The following is a 20153-nucleotide window of genomic DNA, read 5'->3' on the forward strand; positions in this document are numbered from 1 at the left end:
GCCTGGATACCAATTTCTTGCATCTGAAGGATTTCTAAACAGGATAGTCAACGATACAAGACTGTGACCTCCTTTCCCTATGCACCCTCCACCGTGCACAAATGGCTTGATGCATTTGTAAAGAAAGACCGCGACACAGGCTGAGGTTAAAGTGGTGTGAAGACCCCTTCATGCTGACCTGTGTGCACCCTGCTGCAAAGTTCTAGGGTCCTGAGCTTCCAACCCCGGGAGGGAAAGGCTGGCATTTCTGTGAAATGACTGAGTTCCATCTAGTTTACTGCCTGCCTCTTGGGAGAGCACATACATCTGTTCAAGACCAGGACCCTAATGTTGGGTCTCCAACACTCCAACCATCATCTCCCACACCTCCAGCCCTTCTAGGACACACAATTAGCTGCAAAGGTCGTTGAAGGACTGGGGGACAAGTCCCAAAGAGAATGGGAGATGGTGACAGGTCCCACGAGGGTGACAAGAAAACTTCACAACAAGGGGAATTAGGGACTCCAAGCAGTTCAGTAAAAAGATCAAGGAAGGCACTAGACTGGAGAGGGGACTGTGGGCAGATGCCTTGCTTAAACATTTAACTGCCCTACTGTGCAACTCTGAGCCAATATGCACCTCAACCCACCACACAGATTCCACTGAAACGCATCCAAGCCACCGGGTACCAGGAGACCGCCACCGAATCTCCCAGACGTCATCAAGGCTCTGGGAAGACAACCGGGGTTCACGGGAGAGCCCTGAATTGCTTTTACGCAGGACAGTTCTACAAGGAAACCCACAGCTCCATGAAAAGAGCTGTGAATACGCACTGTGAAAACACACTGCACGATCTTCCAGGAAGGGCTATGTCAGGGCCAAAGGCAAAGGCGAGCCAGCAAGTACAACATACCGGCATCGGGAAACCTGCACGTGGTGGGAGGGAAGAGCTCGGAGCTGGCACTGCTGGCACCTGGGAGTCACTCACATCTGCCGAACGAACAGGCTAACGGGTACACAGCCGGGCCAGTGGTCCGAAGGCCACTCTTCCCAGGCCAGCGGCCACTGGAGTCAGAAAGGCCAATGGCAGGAAGGGAAAGTTGCAGTTTAGGAAGAAGGTCTGTAACCCTGACTGTCATGACGTGAGGTAGGAAAATATTCTGCATCAACACCTGCGCCGACCACCCGAAACAGGTGTGGATCTTGTTAATGGTGCCTTAAAGGGAACACAGAGCTTGGTCCCTACTCTGCTAGCAAATTTACAAAAACTCATTTGTATGTTTGCTGTGTGGACCATGGGTTATATTTTACTTTTCTACAGAGAAAATAAATACTTTTAAGTATGAAGAATAGCGACCCCCTTCCAAAAATTTTAATCCACAGAACAGCTAACTGATACAAGGAGCACTCTTCCCCATCCTGGGCCCTGGGGCTGTGTGGGTGAGAGAACAGAAGGGCAGAGTGGGGGGGGGGGCTGTGGGGGGCCAGAGGGCCAGGGGAGGAGAACGGCCATCCACAGGTATAGAGCGCTATTTACATCAACATTAACAGGTAAATGCTGAGACGAGAAACTGCCCAATCTCTTCATTTCTTCAAGGGAGGTATATCACAGAGCCCACAGGTTTTCCCACTTGAGAACCCTTTACCTGAGCGGAAGGAGCCTGGCAGGGGCAGCGGATGACCTACTGCCGAGCAGACCCCAGACGACGACGAGCCAGAAAGACAGCGGGAGAGCAGGAGACCGCACTGAAGAGAAGAGCCTAATGCATCTGACAAAACCCCTAAGTGGCTTTTACCTCATCCTCCTGGGAAGGGACCAGAGAAGGAACCACCCTGAATTCAGAGGGAGAGAGGGAAGGGGTCTGCCCAAACTGGCAGAACTCAGAGTCCACTTCTGAAAGGGCAATTTTAAATTCCGAGCAGAGCCCAGAATTAGAAACTGCCATACAACCGGAAGATGAAGAAGGGTTATTTGTGCCTTAGTCCAAGGAAAAGTGAAGAAATTAAAGTTTTGGAAGTCCCCTCAAGACAAACGCCCACGTGGAAACTTTCCTGAGGGGATGATGGCGGTCTCAGACATGGCTGAGGTTTGTCCTCAGAGCACCCAAAGAGAGCAAACCTCCCAGAACGGTCTAACGCGTGGGAAGCCCAGGCCCGCAGCGGACAGCCACCCAGCAAGCCGGTCACCGATGCGTATATCTGACCCTAGGGTCTTGACAGCCCGGTCTCAGGGCCCACCCCAGGAGGCACGGGGGTACTCAATTAGGAAAAAAGGGACGAATCTGCCCTTGGCCTATATGGAGTAAGGAAAGACTCTCCAGAGAAGATGTGGGATACACCGAACAGGCAAGAGATACGCAGAACCAGGGCTCTGTTCTCCTGACACACCTTCAGACTGTGGACGAGGTCTGCAGACAAAGAAAACTTCCAGTGTGGACAGGCAGGGAAAATGCTGCCGTCTTCCCTAGTTCTTAGCCTGACTCTTCAGCATCTAAACAAAATGCAAACTGAGTATTAACCACAAATGAAACAGGCTCCTTACTGGCTCCTAGAAGGAGATGCTAGGTCACTGCTTCCCAGTGACTGCCACTGTCCCGCTCCCAGGTGCGCCCGGGCAGGGCCTGCTGCTCCCAGCCATGCTGAGCAGACACTGGGGAGCCGGGGCCTATCGACAAGAGGTCCAGTACCATCTGCCCTGGAAATGTAAATGGTTCTGAGGCAACAGCATAAAGCCAAAAAGTCTAGGAATAGCCGAAAGCGAAGAGAAGAATCAGGAAACGTTTTAGTTCCACAGACAAAAAGATGGGAAAGAAAATGGACCTCGAGAGATTCATTTCTGTCTGGATCTAAAGACAAAAGCATGATTTAGACTCTGAGGAGGGCAGATGTATCAGAGTAGGTTTGCTTCTGCTGCGCAGGAGGCAACAGCCTGCTCGGGAAGTCAGCAAAGACCGGCCAGAGCACTGGCTGACCGGGGCTCATTTCGCAGTACCTTACCGGAACCGACTCACGGCCGTCCCACGCTGCACTCCGAATCTTCCTCACAAACCCGCACGCACACCAGCTGCTGGGCTTTTTGCTCCCTCTCTGACCCCCGCGAAGGTGTTCGTCGCGCTTCGGGACCTGTCATTACTATGGAGAACGCGGTCTGTGAAGAGCACAGAGGACCAGTGTGGAGAGAAGAGGGAAAGAGATGCTCCGTTCCCAAAGCCACAGGCACAGGAGAAAACCGCATCGTCGGTGGTGCCAGGGGAGGACTGGTGCTCATTACCAGCAAAATGCTGCGCTACCATGGGTGCCATCCCCTCCCCTTCAAGGGCAAGGACAAAAGCCTCTTCTGAAAGTATAACCTGGCTCCCGTTCCGAGGGAGATGCCCACACAAGTTGGAACTGACTCAGTGGGAAGAAAAACCAAACCGACGAATCCTATTTTGTGCATCTTCTGCATAACAAGGGAAAGAGCATGAAAAGGAAGCTCCTGAAAGTTTGGTGGCATTCAGGCCAGAAAGCCAGACGGCAAACAAATGTTCTTCCCTTCCCAGTAAGGACAAACACCTGTGACCTACATGAGAACACACACCTGGCAGGAAGGCAACGGACTCCCACAGACTGTCTTCTGGGGAGGGCATGGAATGTATCTGAAGGCCTCTATCTCAGATCAGTCATTACGTCATTATATCCAATTAAAACATCTCATTGTCACAGAGTCAACGTTCCTATGGAAACAGTGCTTTGGAGTGACCAGGAGCACACAGGATGGTGACGATGCAGCGACAGTACTTCTTCTTGCCCCGTCTATCCACCAAACAAACCAAAACCATCACACATAATCAGGAACATCCTGTAAGCCACTGGCTTCAGTGAGGCTGGTCGGAGCAAGCCCGCGGCCAATGACAGACACCGAGGAGGAGGAGGCGGAGGCAGAGACAGGGGAAAGGACAGAGGGAGGGTGTTCTAAAAATACAAGACTCGAGCTGTGCGTACGGTAATCCAAGCCACAGGGGAGCTCGAGGGCGCCGTCCTACACACCAGGGCGGGGTCTCACACCACAGTAGATGGAGGTCTCCGGACCGTTCCTTCCTACTTCTCTTGTGCTAATTCCCTGCCCGGGATTAACACACACAGCAGGCTCATCTTATAATCACAGGACACACGCCACCACAGACAGACAGACAGACACACACACGCACAAGCACTCCTTAACCCAGGGAAGTCTGAAGTCCCCCATGAGGATTTACAGCACGATACTTCTCCCACCGCTTTCTGGACTGTTCCTCCGGTAGGCTACACCATTTAATAAAAATCCACTCTAATTGGGGACTGAAGGACACCTTCAAATCCACTCTCAAAACAAATAAAGTAAAACACACTAGCTGCTCCACGTTCATTCCACTGTTTTGAAATCTTGGAACCACAGATGTGGAATTCCACAGAGAGGGCCAGACTTCACTGTGAAGTCGCCCGAGGAAGCTCTGCCCTCTGAGGGGCCGCCCGGGGGACAGCGCCCTGCTCACTGGTCCTGACGCCACAGCGGGGAGGGCTCTGCTAGGTGGCGACATGGGCGGGAGACGAGATAGAAACAAATTCCCGGAGGATGTTCTTGGCCATTTCGATGTTGTTGTGGGCAATGACCAGGGCCTTCTGAATGTCCTGGTAGGAATAGCCCTGGCTCATGAGGCTCTCGATCTCACTGGAGAGCTGAGGAGAGGAGGCGGCGGCGGCGGCACCCGGCTGACAGCTGCCTGCTTTCCGTTCTGAGTTGATTCGCCGAGGGAACGGCTTGGGAGGCCTTTCAGGAACTTGGGAACCCTCGGTGAAGTCTAGAAGAAATCAAACAGAAAAGAGGTGCAAATCTGGGGGGAGCCGCCCTTTAACAGCAGTAAGAACAGTGTCCTAGGATCGAGCTGACCTACTGCAACGGGGTACTCGGGCTCTCAAAGGCCCGGGCTCTACAGGTTCCAGGGTTGTAGCAGCTAACCTCCTCCTCCTCCTCCCTCCTGGCAGGAGCCATCTTCTAAATATACCATCCGCCTGCTCCGCTGACAGGGACATTGCTGCCCCGAGCTCAGACACCTCTATCTGCGTCGTCGTGCTTTACACATTTTGCAACAAGTGTTCATGCACGGTAGTGCTGGGACAATTGAAAATGACATTTCAGATGGGGCCAGAGAGGACGCTAAACGTCTCCTCTGACAAAGAAGGAGAACAGAAGGAAGCCTGAGCTGCCGCCGGGCAGCAGGAAGCAAGGCTGGGTGGGTGGGGTCACCGCCTCCCTGGGCAGCTGGATGCTGTCTCTCTTTCACCAGCTGTCCTGAGCGCGGGCTTCAGTTTCCAGCGGGACAGCAACCCTGGGTGCTGCCCTTCCAGGCAGGCACAGGTGCGAGGGCAGCCCTTGACGGTCAAGGCCCAAGTGCAGGCTGGCTCCAAGCCCACTCAGTGTGCTTTCCAGAGTCCGCACGCCCTCCTGGCAACGCAACAGTGTCCAGAAGTCAGGAATGCGTGCTCTGTATCATCAGGCTTCATTACCAGTGTCCTAAAACATGCTCGGAAGAACCGGAAGCCCCACCTCCCACCAGCCAAGAGGGGCCAGGGTTTAAGGAACAACCTCTTAAGCCTGGCAGAATCCTGAAAAATTGGACTCCAGTTTAAATTTTTCTTTCTTTCTTTTTTTTTTTTTTTAAGATTTTATTTATTTGACACAGAGAGAGAGAGATCACAAGCAGGCAGGCAGGGGGGCAGGAAGCAGGCTCCCCGCTGAGCAGAGAGCCTGATGCAGGGCTCGAACCCAGGACCCTGGGATCATGACCCAAGTTGAAGGCAGAGGCTTAACCCTCTGAGCCACCCACGTGCCCCTCCAGTTTAACTTCTTAACTGGGACCCAGGACCAGCTCTTCCTCCCACTTAGACTAAAGAGACTAAAATCTGGTGACAAAGGCGCTGTGGCCCAGCAGTCACCTCTGCCATAGCACAAACCCAAGCCGGCCTGGAGACTCACGTGTGGTGGGCTCGCCTTCCAGAGACAACCAGCCAAAAGAGGAGCTGGCGTTAGAGATGTCGGAGAGGGTCCGGCGGGCCAGCACAGCTGGCACCGGTGGCTTAGGGACGTCATAGCCGTCTTCCTCATTTTCTGATCCCTCGGGGCCGGCACCCCCATGGCCCGCGGCCAGATTCCCTTCCCCTAGAGAAAAAAGTGTGTGCTGTTACCACCTTCTTACACACCCGTGTGCTAATACAGCTCGTGGAGAGAAACCCATCAAAGTTACCGACTCTCTACCCCAGGCCAACCACCATGTGAAGCCCTGAGGCTGGAGATAAAAGAACAGAGAAAATGCAGTCTGTGCCAATCCCGAAGCTCTGCTCTCCTGAAGGGGCAAAGGCTACCCCTGCCAATGGTGACGGCTGCCGACGCCAAAGACTCAGCACCATTTTATGGCACCCATTCAACATCACTATCGACATGACACCTTGGAGCACCAGCTGAAGAGCCTGTGTGTGCTGCCTTCTTGGACTTTCCACTTGGGAAGCTAGTTGATATGGGAATAGAGTGTTCACCACCCACACACAAAAGAATTTCATCAATGCTAAAAAGCAAAGGAAATAAAAGGGAGCTGTCAGCACTGCGGGCCCAGGCCCCATAACCCCGAATGTCTCTAGGCCCTGGAAGGATGAAAAGGGAACTCGCTGTGGGAACAGGAAATGAAAGAGAGGAGAGGGTTTTACTGCCCATGGATCAAAGATATTCTGCAAAGGAAATTATTTAAAAGAAGTTCTTGCTAAGATCAAGCTGTCCCAAATGGCCAAATATTATAGGTTCATTCCTATGACACAGCAATGATTTTCCAAGTGGCAGGATAGCTACTCACCGAAGGAGCTGCTCTCCGTGGCCAATGGCGTCGCCTGGGACTGGATATTATACATTGCTTCGTATGTACAGCTATCGATCGGCTGGTCACAGTCACACGCTCTGAAGCAGAAGGAACGGGGCAGATGATCTTCACAACAGAACTCTGTTACCTGCAAACTTATTAACACTCATCTGGTCTTCACTATTCTAGACCCAGAGTCTATCAGGACAACACACACTCCTTTTGCCAGGATCACTAACAAATGCCCCAAGACTGACTCTTCCGATGCATAATAGATGAGTGTTTTTGAAATGAACATGACCGTGAGGAAGTGTAAGTGGGATCGCCTATAGCTGGAAGAGACCAAACACTAGGGACCGCATACAACCGTCTGCTTTAACTCCGGCCGGTGACATCGCACAGGCAGCCAAGCAGGTGAGTGGTGTCACCCCCGCTCCCAGATGGGACTGTCATGAACGTACCGTGAACTCTGGGCGGTCTCCAAAGGCCGTTTCCCATCTGGCTTTGGAAGCCCCAGAGGCCTAGAGGAGGGGGTCATATACTCTGTGTCCTCCTCACTTTCACACTGCTCCCCGGGGGGCAGCTTTGGCACAGGAAGAGGCCTGGAAGAAGAAGAATAAAAGAGAAAGAAACTGAAAACCAACAAGCTGCTAAACGTGCAAATATGAAATGAGTGCCTTCAACCAGGCCACGACCCAAATCCGACAGAGCGAACGGATGGCACCTAGGGAACTACTCCTCCTCCCGGCCAAGAACGGTCGTTATTACAAAAGGCACTAACGGATCTCTGCTCTCAGCTGACCACAGATGCAGCTGTGCTGAGCTGGGCTGCAAACGGGGGCAGTACTTGATACTTGTGAGTCTCTGTCCCCAGGTAAGTTAGGAGTCACCATCACGTATGCTAGGAACCTGTACTGAGTCCCCACTCTAGAATCTATCTACAGTTTCGGAGAGTTTACAGCTTGTCAAAAGCCTTCTCGTTCATTATCTCATAGTATAAACACCTTTTCTCCTCGTTTGATGTAAGAACCATCTGAAATAAAAGAGATTAGGTGCCTTGCTAGCTTAGCACCAGATCTGAGACCAGACTCCCCATCCTGATTCCTGCTTCAGGGATCCCGTCATTATACCCAAAGGGCGTACAAGCTCTCACCCAGAAACTTTTGAACTGAAACTTCTCCTACTATGCACCCTGAAACCGGACAAAGACAAAAATCACAAGAAAACAAGACAAAACAAATCCACAAATTGAGAAACACACACGTGTACACATACAGACACAATGGCTACCAGGAATGTGAGTTAAAGAGAGCATCTCCCCCACCCCCCCTTTACACCATCCCTGTGCATCTGAAGCAGTCTGTAACTAGCGGGAGCACCTACGGGGTTTGCCTGTGTTTACTCAGTGTTTGTTTTTCCCAATTATGAAAGCAACAGCTGATTATAAGATACTTAAATGCCACGGAAACCTAACACAGACAATCCCTATAACATAACTGGAGATTTTGTTTTTCTCATGTCCTCGCGTTACTTTCTTTGCACACGGCATGCTCAGGTTTTCAGGTGGAACTGTATTAGTATCTACAATTTACTCTGAAACGTGTCCAAAAAAATAGACTTATGGATGGACAGAAGTACAGACAGAGCGGTGCCTGGCAGGCTCAGTCATGGAGCATATGATGCTTAACCTCAGGGTTGTAGGTTCGAGCCCCACACTGGGTGTAGAGATTATTAAAGGAAAAAAAAGGATAGAGAGAAATGCATGATAAACCCAGCCGATAAAAAAATGCTGTCAGGGGGCGCCTGGGTGGCTCAGTGAGTTAAAGCCTCTGCCTTCGGCTCAGGTCATGATCTCAGGGTCCTGGGATCGAGCCCCTCATCAGGCTCTCTGCTCCGCAGGGAGCCTGCTTCCTCCTCTCTCTCTGCCTGCCTCTCTGCCTAGTTGTGATTTCTCTCTGTCAAATAAATAAAATATTAAAAAAAAAAAAATGCTGTCAGTAGAACCCAGGTGGGGAGTATATGGATGGTCACGGTGAAAATCTGTCACCCTGACTCTGTGCTTGACACTTTTCATAATAAATTGTTTGTGGGAAATACCTATAAAGATTAAGGAAATGCCTATAAAAATTAAGGAAAAATACCAAGTATTGGGGAAAATATAGGGAAATGGATACTTTCTTACATAGTTTTAGAAATAAGAAATTAGTACAACTTTTCTGGAGTGTAATTCCCCAAAAATATATAACCAAACATGCATACCCTTGGACTCAGAAATTCCACTCCTAAGAATCTTCTCTAAGAAAATAACTGAGAATATTCACTACAGCACTATTAATGACACTGAAAAAAAAGGTGACAACCTGTCAAATAATAATGTACTGAATAAAAGAACTTAAAAAAAATATTTGAGAGAGAGAAAAAGAGGGAGAGAGTGAACATGTGCACATGGTGGGGGATCGGGGAGGTGAGAAACAGAGGGAGAGAGAGGGAAGGAAGGAAGAATCCTGAAGCAGACTCCGTGCTGAGCTTGGAGACTGATACGGGGTTTGATCTCATGACCTGAGCCAAAACCAAGAGCTGGACGCCTGACCAAGTGCACCACCCAGACGCCCCAATAGGTGAAAATTTCTTAACCTCACCCACAATAATGGATAGAACAGCCAGACAGAAGCATGGAGACAGTACTTAAACAACATATAAACCGATCAGCTCTAACAGATATAGACACGACACTCCACCCAACAGCGGCACACTCAAGTGCACAGGGACAGTTTCTAGACAGACAGTATGTGAGGCCACAAATTAAGTCTTAACAGATTTTAAAAGACATGCAAAGTATCTTCTCTGACCACAATCTCATCAAATTAGAAATCAGTAACAAAAGTGAGACTGAAAATGCTACAAAATTGTGAAAATCAAGTAATACACTTTTAAACAGCCAACAGATCAAAGAAGAAATTACAAAGGAAATTAGAAAACACTTAGAGGTGAATGAGACCAAAAACATGGCGCACCAAAACCTAAAGCAGTGCTATATTTATAGCATTGATGGCTCCGTTAAAGATAAAAAAAGATCTCAAATCAACCTAACTTTACAACTTAAGGAACTACAAAAAGAATCAACCAAAACGAAGGCTAGTGGAAGGAAGGAAGCAATGAAGACTAGAGCAGAAGTAAGTAAAATACAGAGAAACTGGGGTGCCTGGGTGGCTCAGTTGGTGAGGTGACTGCCTTCGGCTCAGGTCATCATCTCAGGGTCCTGGGATGGAGCCCCGCATCAGGGTCCCTGCTCAGCGGGGAGCCTGTTTCTCCCTCTGCCTGCTGCTCTGCCTACTTGTGCTCACTCACTCTCTCTGTCAAATAAATACATACATAGGAGAAAAAAAACAAACAAACCCACTACAACAAAGAAAAATCAATGAAACCAAAAGTTAGTTCTTCAGAAAGAGCAACAAAACTGACAAAACTTGTCTGGCTTTGTGTCATGATGTCATTATCATTATCTTTGTGTCATTATCTAGATGGATTAAGAAAAAAAGAAGACTCCAATTACTAAAACTCAGAAATTAAAGTGGAGACATTACTACCAATTCTACAGAAATAAAAAAGATTTTAAGAAAGTACTATGAATAGTTATATGCCAAAACAATGTGTAACTTAAATGGACAAATTCCTAGAAACACAATACTTCCTAAGACTAAATCACAAAAAATTGAGAATTTGAAAAGACTTACAGGAGATGAATTCAGTAGTCCAAAACCTGCCAACAACAACAGCCACATAAGTGATAGCTTCTCTGGTGAATGCGACCAAGTGTTTAATACAAAACGAGTACCAATTCTTTTTTTGGAAAGACTTTATTTACTTGGGAGAGAGAGAACGAGAGAGAGAGAGAGCATCACACAAGTGGAGGCAGAGGGAGAAGAAGGCTCCCGCTGAGCAGGGGGATCATGACCTGAGCTGAAGGCTGACGCCTAACTCAATGGACCACGCAGGCACGCCACCAGTTCTTTTCAAATTGCTCCAAAGACCTGAAGAAAGAACACTTTCTAACTCATTCTGTGAGGATGGCACAATCATGACACAAAGGCAGACAAGGACACTAAAGGAAAACAACATATCAATGTCCCTTATGAACACTGATGCAAAAGTCCGCAACAAAATACCAGCAAAAAGAATTCAGCAGCACTTAAGAAGGATTATGCACCATTATACATCAGTGGGATTCATACCTGGAATGCAAGGATGGCTCAACAAATGCAAGCAGATTAATATAAATACAGCAGGTCAACAAAAGGGGAAAAAACCCCACACAATCATCTCGGTTGGTGCAGAAAAGCATTTGACAATATTTAACACCCTTTTATGACAAAAACACTCAACTAAAATAGGAATAAAAGTACCTAAACATAACGAAAGCCATATATGAAACACCCACAGCAAGCATCATACGCAATGGTGAAAGACTGAAAGCTTTTCCTGAAGGATCAGGAACAAGGCAAGCATGTCCACTTTCACCATTCCTGAATACTCAAGAGAGTACTAGAATTTCTTTGTCTTTTTCTTTTTTAGATTTTATTTATTTATTTGTCAGATAAAAAGGAAGCATAAGCAGGGGGAGCGGCAGGGAGAGGGAGAAGCAGGCTCCCCGCTGAGCAGGGAGCCCAATGCAGGAAGGACCCCAGGGTGACTGGAGCCGAAGGCAGATGCTTAACCGAACGAGCCACCCAGATGTCTCAGTACTAGAATTTCTAACCAGATCAACAAGGCAAGAGAAATAAAAGGCAATCATATCGGAAAAGAAGAAAAATTATCTCCCTGTTTGCAGATGATATGATCTCATATACAGAAAAGCGTAAAGATGCCACAAAAAGGGCATGGGAAACAGTATGGTGGTGTCTCAAAAAATTAAAAATAGAATTACCATAGTACCCAGGAATACTACTTCTGTGTATATATTCAAAAGAATTGAAAGTAGGGCCCTGAGCAGTATCTGTTCACCCACATTCACAGCAGCATCACTGCAACAGCTAAAACGTGAAAGCCATCCCAGTGTCCACCCACCGATGAACAGATAAGCAAAATGTGGTACAGGAGTCACCCTTTATCTGCAATTTTATCTTCTGTGGTTTTACTTACCCATAGTCAGCTGTGGTGTGGAAGCAGATGATCCTACTTCTGACGTATTATCAGTAGGTCAACAGCAGCCTAACGCTACGTCCAAACGCCTACATCACCCCCCCTCACTTCTTCTCATCAGAGGCACTTTACCTCACATGACCACGAGAAGGGGGAGTACAGTACGGTGTTCTGAGAAAGACCACACTCATACAACTTCTAGAGCAAACTGTTCCAACTGTTCTATTTTATTATTGTTGTTGCTAATCTCTTACTGTGCCTAATTTATAAACCAAACTTTACCATGTATGTACGTATATATGTATGTATGTATGTTAGAAAAAAAAACATAGTGTACATATAGGGTTCAGTACTATCCTTGGTTTCAGGCATTCAGGGGGCCTTGAAAGATATCCCATGCAGATAAAGGGGGGGGGCACGACTGTATATACATACACTGGAATATTACTCTGCCTTAAAGAGTAAGGAAAGTCTGCCATATTCTATAACATGGACGAGAACATTACGATAAGTAAATTAAACCAGTCACAAAAAGACAAACACTGTATGGTTGTACTTACAGGTGGTATTTAAAGTACTCAAAATCCTAAAGACAAAGCCTAATGGTGGCTGCCAGGGCAGGGAAGGACGGGGAACAACTACTCAGTGTGTGCAGGTTTTCAGTTTTACAAGATGAAGAGTTATGAGCACGGATGATGGTGATGGTTGCATAATATGAATGCACTTAATACCACTGACCCGTACACTTCTAAGTACGATGGTGTATGTATACATGTTTAGAGAGGGAGAAAGGGAGAGGGGGAGGGACAGAGGGAGAGAGAGAATCCCAAGCAGACTCCGTGCCCCACGCGAAGCTCAGCGCAGGGCTCAATCCCACAGCCCTGAGATCATGGCCTGAGCTGAAACTAAGAGTCAAGACGCTTAACCGACTGAGCCACCTGGGTGCCCCAAGACGGTGTATTTGGTGTGTATTTTACCATACATACCAAGAATTAGGAATCAAACTTAAAAATTATAAGAATGATTAAGAAAAGATTTTTTTTTTTTTTAACAGAAGTCAACAAAACCAAAACTGCTTCTTTGAGAAGATTAATAAAATCACTAAGCCCAGCAAGGCTAATTGACGTACACAGACATAGAGAAAATAGAAAAGAGGAAACCAAAACAGAGGATCTAGTTTTGAGCTGATACAAACACAGATCAGCTTATACTTTCTTCCTCAGGCCACCCTGTGCTCCCTACGCTCTGTGCGGAGGCTGCTGGCCAGCGGGAGCGCATCCGCTGTGCGGGCTGCGGCCTTGTACTTACCGGGCGGCCAGAGAGTAAATGGCATTGGCCGATGCAGAAGGTTTGATTTTGGGGTGCTCGCACTCTGAACCTGCTAATGGGCTGTTATTCACATTCTGGAAAGAAAAGTGAGAAAGAACCTTCTTAACACGACTCAGTGTCTCCTCTTCCTTCTCCGACCCCATCAAAATAGTAAGAACAGTAACACAGACCCAGACCTTGCTCTCAATGCCACTCACACGTTACCACATCTGACCAAAAGCAGAGCTGCTTTCAGGCTCTGAACAGAGTTTAAATGTCAGGGCGAGGAAGACAGAGATCTAAAAAGAGCCAAGGAAATGGGGGGTTTTGTTTTGACTCTAGAAGATTTGAGGAAATGGGCTGTCTATACAAATACCCTTTCTAGCTTTAAAAACCTACACCTCTTTCTACAGTCACCAGAAAGCCGGACCTAATTCATTCTCACGAATTAGATGGCCTGTCACTCAATGCCACTTGTAAGTGACCATCCCCCTTCTGTCGCCACCAAGCAGCAGCACCCAGTTCACGTAAGGGCTCCGCCATATTCCAAACTTCACTGCTCACAGGTTATTCTCCCCCTGTCTTTTTTTGTTTGTCTGAAGGGGACTGGCAGCATTACTATGTAGTTATACTGCTAATTAACCTTCAACTATTTGTGTAGCACATAAGAAATAACACTGCTCACATACACAAGAGAAAGCAGGTCAATGAAATGTGCACCAGCGCATTCTCCCTCTTGCTTACTTCACGCCATACTCTCCCAAACTCACCTGCCTCCCCTTCGTCCTCGAAGGGTCTCCCTCAGAATCAGCACAGCTCACTCTCAACAGCGCTCCAGATCTTTGCTCAGAATTGTACCCCATCCCTCCATGGACCCCCCACCCCAACATCAACTGCCCCAATACCCCTTTTTTTCTGCTCTTTTTCTCCATAGCTCTCATTAGCATCCAATGTCCTTTGTTTTTTATTAACTTACCATGTTTGTCTTTACTCCATTAGAATGTAAACTTTGTGAGGGCGGGATTTTTTTTGTGGAGCGCATACACAAATGAACCAACAAAAGAACAAATAAACCTCCCCACCCCCAGGTCTAGACCCCACCCCCTATCTCATGCTTATACAATGAACCACTAACCTTCTATCAATCTACTCTCATAGCAATCCATTTTTGCATACTACTGGATTTATCTCTGTAAACCATCATTTTGCTCACGTCACTCCCCTAATTTAAAACCTTCAAATGCTCATCTCCTACCAAATAAATTCAAACTCTTTTGGCCTTGATGGGATTTTCAAGGTCCTCCAATCTAGTACTAATGCCCCTTTCTAGACCTTGTCCCTCCTCTGACATATAAAACTTCTGCTCCACTCAAATTAAACTACTTCTAGTTCCACAATATACCTCAAGCATGTGTCATTGTACTCGTGACCTTCACACTATTCACTTTGGAAAGAACACTTCGAATTCAAATGTCATTTGTTCCATAAAGCCCTCATGATTGCTCTATTTGGAAATAATCTCCCCTTTCTCTACAACTTCGATGCTTTCTATTTATAATACTCACTTACACTACATGAATCCAGCCATACATACATACATACACAAACACACACACGCAGGTGCACATGTGTACCTATCGCGTTATTGGCAAACACGCTTTATCTGCTCTAGTAGTACACTTCTTGAGGGTATATATACACACGCCTGAGGACAGGGATGTTTCACTGTCTCGGAATCCTGCACAAAACCTATCACAAAACTCTGACCCATTCAACATCATGCAAAAGTATTTGCTAATAGGCAAAAAAATGTCAGAAACAGGACTCACCATGGAGGTATCCACACTGAATGTGCCTCCAAGCCTGGACACATCCGCTCTGGGTTCCATTTGTGAGGGCAATGAAAATGGGAGTGAGTGCCTGTTGGTTAATTCTCTACCTGTCCAGGGGTCACTAGAGTTGGGGGCAACCACTGGTACTTTGGGGATTGGCCGAGGCAGCCATGATTCCCCAAGGCGGCCACAGGGAACAGGGGGCAGTTTGTCTCTGGACGAACAGTCGCCCGGTGTACAAGGCAAGGGACGTCTCTGAGGCCGGGATTCTGCTCCAACAGAATATGGCCGGTCTGGAGGGGGTGGTGGTGGAAGATCTCGAAGTGTGGGAGGTATTGGTAATGGTTTGTCCTTATGAAGGGAGCCAGAAGCTACCTGTGAAGCATGAGGAAAGTAAATCAATCAAAACCTACTTATCTAAAAAACCAAAAAACCCCACTGTAATCCACAATGCTATAATCCACAACAAAGAATCAGAAGACTGTAGAAATGGGTAACGTCTTACCTTAGAAGCAGTTCCAAGACCAGAAGCACTTGCAGGAAGAGATACCCGCTGTTGCAGAAGGTCAAGTCGCGGTGGCACTGGGGGAAGGGAAGCTTGTGGGGCCATTGAAAACGGAGAAGGGGGACGTTCCACCTGACACACATAAAATTGCCCAATAGGTTATTCTTGTATGAGGGAGTGGCATCTTTCAATTCCTCCTAAAGCCGTACACACCAAGTTCTCTGAGCAGTTACCACCAACGGGTCAGGCTTCCTGAGTTATTCCTGCATCACCATAAGAGGGCGCTCTCAATCACAGAACTACCACTCAGATCCGAGCCACAGGCAAGTATGGAGAAATGGCTCTGCTACAAGAAGCTTCCTAGCTCACAACTGAAAACAGATATTACAACTTCCCACCTCCTCCTCTTCAGAGAAAGAAAAAAATCCTTCCAGGATCAAAAAGAGGAACCCATATAAAAAGGAAGGCGCAGACATTAACCTCTCAACAAATCATGTGGGGAAATAACAAGGCACAGAACAATGAGAGAGATCAAAGATGAGAAATTCTCTGTGGCTTGTTAGGATGGAAAAAAAGAAAAAAATAATGACATTTAGAGGGAAAGAATCAACAGAATCAGTAAAAAGCATCTCAAGTGCTTCTGAAGAAATGTTATTTCAAGTCAGTAATTTAAAGGAATTAATATTGCCATCAATTTGTGTTCTTAAAAAATGAGGTGCCAAATTAGACGAAGCAATACATGTATAACCTCTCCCATTTCCGAGCCTGCAGCAGGGTGATGAATGGCTGGGAAGCTTGTCCAGGCAAGCTATCAAGAGATCTGCATAATTCATACAAAATGCTACTTGGCATTTGCATTCTCTCCCAGGGAGCAATACAGATGGAATATAGGCAAATATGTATTACAAGCACTTACGTAAGATGACAGAAAGATACCCATGCACATACTTAGGCCTATCATTAATGCTGGGTGGTAAATGAAGGCAAAGAAAGCCCTCACCATTAGCTACCTGCTTTTACTCATGCTTAAGGAAAGGGCTCCATGTCACTGGTGCATGAGTGATGCAGCATGAGCAGTTAGGCACCTCAAGGCTTAAATGAGAAAGCTATTAGGCTAATTGTCACTTCATCCATTTCTAGCTAGTCACTGTATCTTGCTGATTCTTCCATGAAAGAGCCTCATATCTTTTTTTAAAGATTTTATTTGACAGAGAGAGACACAGCAAAAAAGGGAACACAAACAGGGGGAGTGGCAGAGGGAGAAGCAGGCCTTCCCCGAGCAGGGAGCCCAATGCGGGGCTTGATCCCAGGACCCTGGGATCACGACATAAGCTGAAGACAGATGCTTAACGACTGAGCCACCCAGGCACCCCGAAAGAGTCCTATCTCGATCTGCCTCTTCATTCTGCTTACCAACCTCAGATCTGATTTATTAAAACCACCTTCTCGCAATTCTCCCAAATTCTGGTTTCTTATCTCACCAAATCCGTTTGCTTGCCATTACCAGCTGAGCCATCCTCAGACTATGCAACAGCTCGTCCATCCGTAACTCCCACTCTCCTATCAGTCTTGACTCTGCAATTCCTACCTCCTTGCCTTTGTTCAGGTTGTTTCCCAATTGGGAAAAAAGCCCTCTCTGCGTTTTTTGTTTTGTTTTGTTTTGTTTTTTTAGGATTTTATTTTTAAGTGATCTCTACACTCAACCCAACAGGGGGCTCAAACTCACAACCCCAAGATAAGAGTCGCACATTCTACTGACTGAGCCAGCCAGGCGCCCCTCTCTGCCTACAACCCCTCTCACCATCTATGGCTCATTCCCCTTCCTGAAGTGCAGAGGGCTGAGCTAATTACACTCTTCGTGGCTCAACATCGTAACCTATCCTTGCACCATTCTCTTATTACAGCAGATAATCAAGCTGCAGAAAAAGATAAAAAACACAAGTGGAGAGGAAATGATCAGAGAAATGCCACAAGAATGGTTCTATGACCGAAGGGACATAAATATCCATACAGAAAGGGTTTATTGCATAGCCAGCCCACTGAAGGAAAAAAAAAAACCATGACAAACAAGCAAACAAACCAAGAAGCACCCTTATGTTTTTAAGGAATCAAGCATAAGGAGAATAACCTAAAAGCTTCTTGGGTAGCGGGAAAGGGGGCACCAAATAGCAAAAAAACACTAGAACCTAGAAGTGAAGTGAAGCCATAACAATTTTTAGAGATTTTTTTCAACCTAGCATCGTGTAACTAGTCAGTCTGAAGGCTGAACAGATATCTAAGGTGTCAAACGTCTCAAAAGTTTTCTCTCGCCCCTTTCTGAGGACATACTTTACCCACAAAAGGAAGTAAAGCAAGAAAGAGGAAACCGTGGGAGCCGTGTTTCCCATGTCACTGTAATATGTTATATACTGTCTACTGTATTTAGAAAATTTACTTCATAGAAAATTATACTGAGAGAACGTCAGACAGCTTGGTAAGACCTGGTAGTGACAGGCACAAACAGAAAACTAAGGAAATAAAAATAAAGCAATTTGGGGTGCCCGGGAAGCTCAGTCGGTTAAGCATCCAACTTGTCATTTCGGCTCAGGTCATGATCTGACAGGGTTGTGAGATGGAGTCCTGCATCTGGCTCTCAGCTCAGTGGGGAGTCTGCTGGAGATTCTCTCCCTCTCCCTCTGCTTCTCCCCCTGCCCCCGCTCGTGTGCTCACACCCTCTCTCAAATAAGTAAAATCTTAAAAAAAAATACATATATATCTATATCTATATCTATATCTATCTATCTATATATATATATATATATAGCAATTTTCCCAGGAAAAGCAGAAGGTCGTATGAGAAAACAACAGCAATTACATCATATTGTATTGCTTGGAACAGCAAGGAGCAAAATCATTTACACACCAAATAGTGATTTGGGCCTCCACCCCCACCAAAAAAAAAAAAAAAAAGAACCACTCAAGTAACTGTAGTGGGGAGATAAGGTGTGGGAAGGAGGGAGATAATCAATCCTTTTCTACAACACCTGAAGTGAACAGATGACAGACACTGAAGAGGCAAGAGAAAGCACTAGAAGTATATGGTGTAAAAGGTGTTGAGAACCCACAAATCTGAGCAGGGCCCACAGAGGAGCTGAAGGCGGCAGAGGCTGGGAGCCAAGGTTTCTGCCAGCCTTCTAGCAAATCTTTTAAACTTACCAAATAATCCATATGCGTTTTTCATTTGGATTTTGTAATAAGTACATTCACTGCATTAAAAACAAAACTGCAATAAAACAGCAACAGGGGCGCCTGGGTGGCTCAGTGGGTTAAGCCCCTGCCTTCGGCTCAGGTCATGATCTCAGGGTCCTGGGATCGAGCCCCACATTGGGCTCTCCGCTCAGTGGGAAGTCGGCTCCCTCCCGCCCCCTGCCTACTTGTGATCTCTCTGTGTCAAATAAATAAATAAAATCTTTAAAATTAAAACAAAACAAAACAAAACAAAAACAACAGCAACAAAAAGCACCCACTGAGGGATGCCTAGATGGCTCAGTGGGTTAAGCATCTGCCTTCAGCTCAGGTCATGATCTCAGGGTCCTGGGATCGAGCCCCGCGTCGGGCTCCTTGTTCAGCAGGGGGAGCCTGCTTCCCCCTCTCTCTGCCTGCCACTCTGCCTATTTGTGTCCTATCTCTCTCTCCCACAAATAAATTAATAAAATCTAAAAAAAAATAAAAAATAAATAAAAAAGCACCCGCTGACAGCTACCCGGGATGTGACAAGTCAGGCACCCTGCTAGTCTCATACACCTTCAAGAGTGATTTTAGGACAAAAACGTGGGGATAAATTTTAGTTATCTACTCAAAAAAAGTTAAATATTTTATAACAAATTTAATTCATACAAAGAATAATAGACGCCCACGCAGCAGCTACTGAACAACTAAGAAATGCAAGAGAACTGACTCTGCGCAATTCCCATCGTCCCTCCCCTAATTATATCCTTTCCTCCATCAAAGAGTTTAAATGTGCATTCACTTTCATCCAGCAGTTCCACTGCCAGGAATTTACCCTACAGACCTGAAAAGAGTATCAGTCTGTGTAAGTCTGGAAATAATATGAACGTCCATTAAGAAACTAAATAAATTACGGAATGGCCAAGTGACAGCACCATGCACAAAGCTGTTTTTTTCTGTATTTGCACTTCTACAGTGTACGTTTATGACTTTTATTTAAATGAGTAAATTTAAAATCATTCATACAGATCAGCTATGGGAAAAGGGTTCCTTTTCTTTTCTTTACAGCCCTACAGCACTTAGAGTGTGGACCCAACATCTACAACAGCGCATGCTGTCTGCCTGTGGTAAACTGTTCCAGCCGCACGCATGCTCTCTTCTCAAATACAACCACTAGCTCCTCGCAGGCCTTTGTTTCAGGTTTCTTATCTCACTCAATACTTACAGCACCCAATAAAGAGCCTCTTACCCAGCATAATGGACACCTTGCAAAAATACTATGTTTATTGTAAAAGCCTCATCCAAGTCCTCAGAACT

At 46.5% G+C, this 20153-nt stretch overlaps 1 protein-coding gene across 1 annotated transcript in view; it reads right to left on the reverse strand.

Annotated features, from left to right (window-relative positions):
* Positions 1 to 4245: 4245 nt before the first annotated feature.
* The window catches only part of CBL (Cbl proto-oncogene), a 72736-nt gene continuing 56828 nt past the window's right edge, over positions 4246 to 20153 (reverse strand). The window contains exons 10-16 of the mRNA XM_080815314.1: positions 15630 to 15761; positions 15122 to 15499; positions 13293 to 13387; positions 7307 to 7447; positions 6843 to 6943; positions 5975 to 6157; positions 4246 to 4799 (exon numbers count right to left, since the gene is read on the reverse strand). Of these exons, the coding sequence (XP_080671440.1) occupies positions 4525 to 4799; positions 5975 to 6157; positions 6843 to 6943; positions 7307 to 7447; positions 13293 to 13387; positions 15122 to 15499; positions 15630 to 15761 (1305 nt within the window). The 3' untranslated portion in view covers positions 4246 to 4524. The remainder of the gene's footprint in view (positions 4800 to 5974; positions 6158 to 6842; positions 6944 to 7306; positions 7448 to 13292; positions 13388 to 15121; positions 15500 to 15629; positions 15762 to 20153) is intronic.

The sequence above is a fragment of the Martes martes genome (assembly GCF_963455335.1).
Source record: "Martes martes genome assembly, chromosome: 10".
Taxonomy (NCBI): Eukaryota; Metazoa; Chordata; class Mammalia; order Carnivora; family Mustelidae; genus Martes; species Martes martes.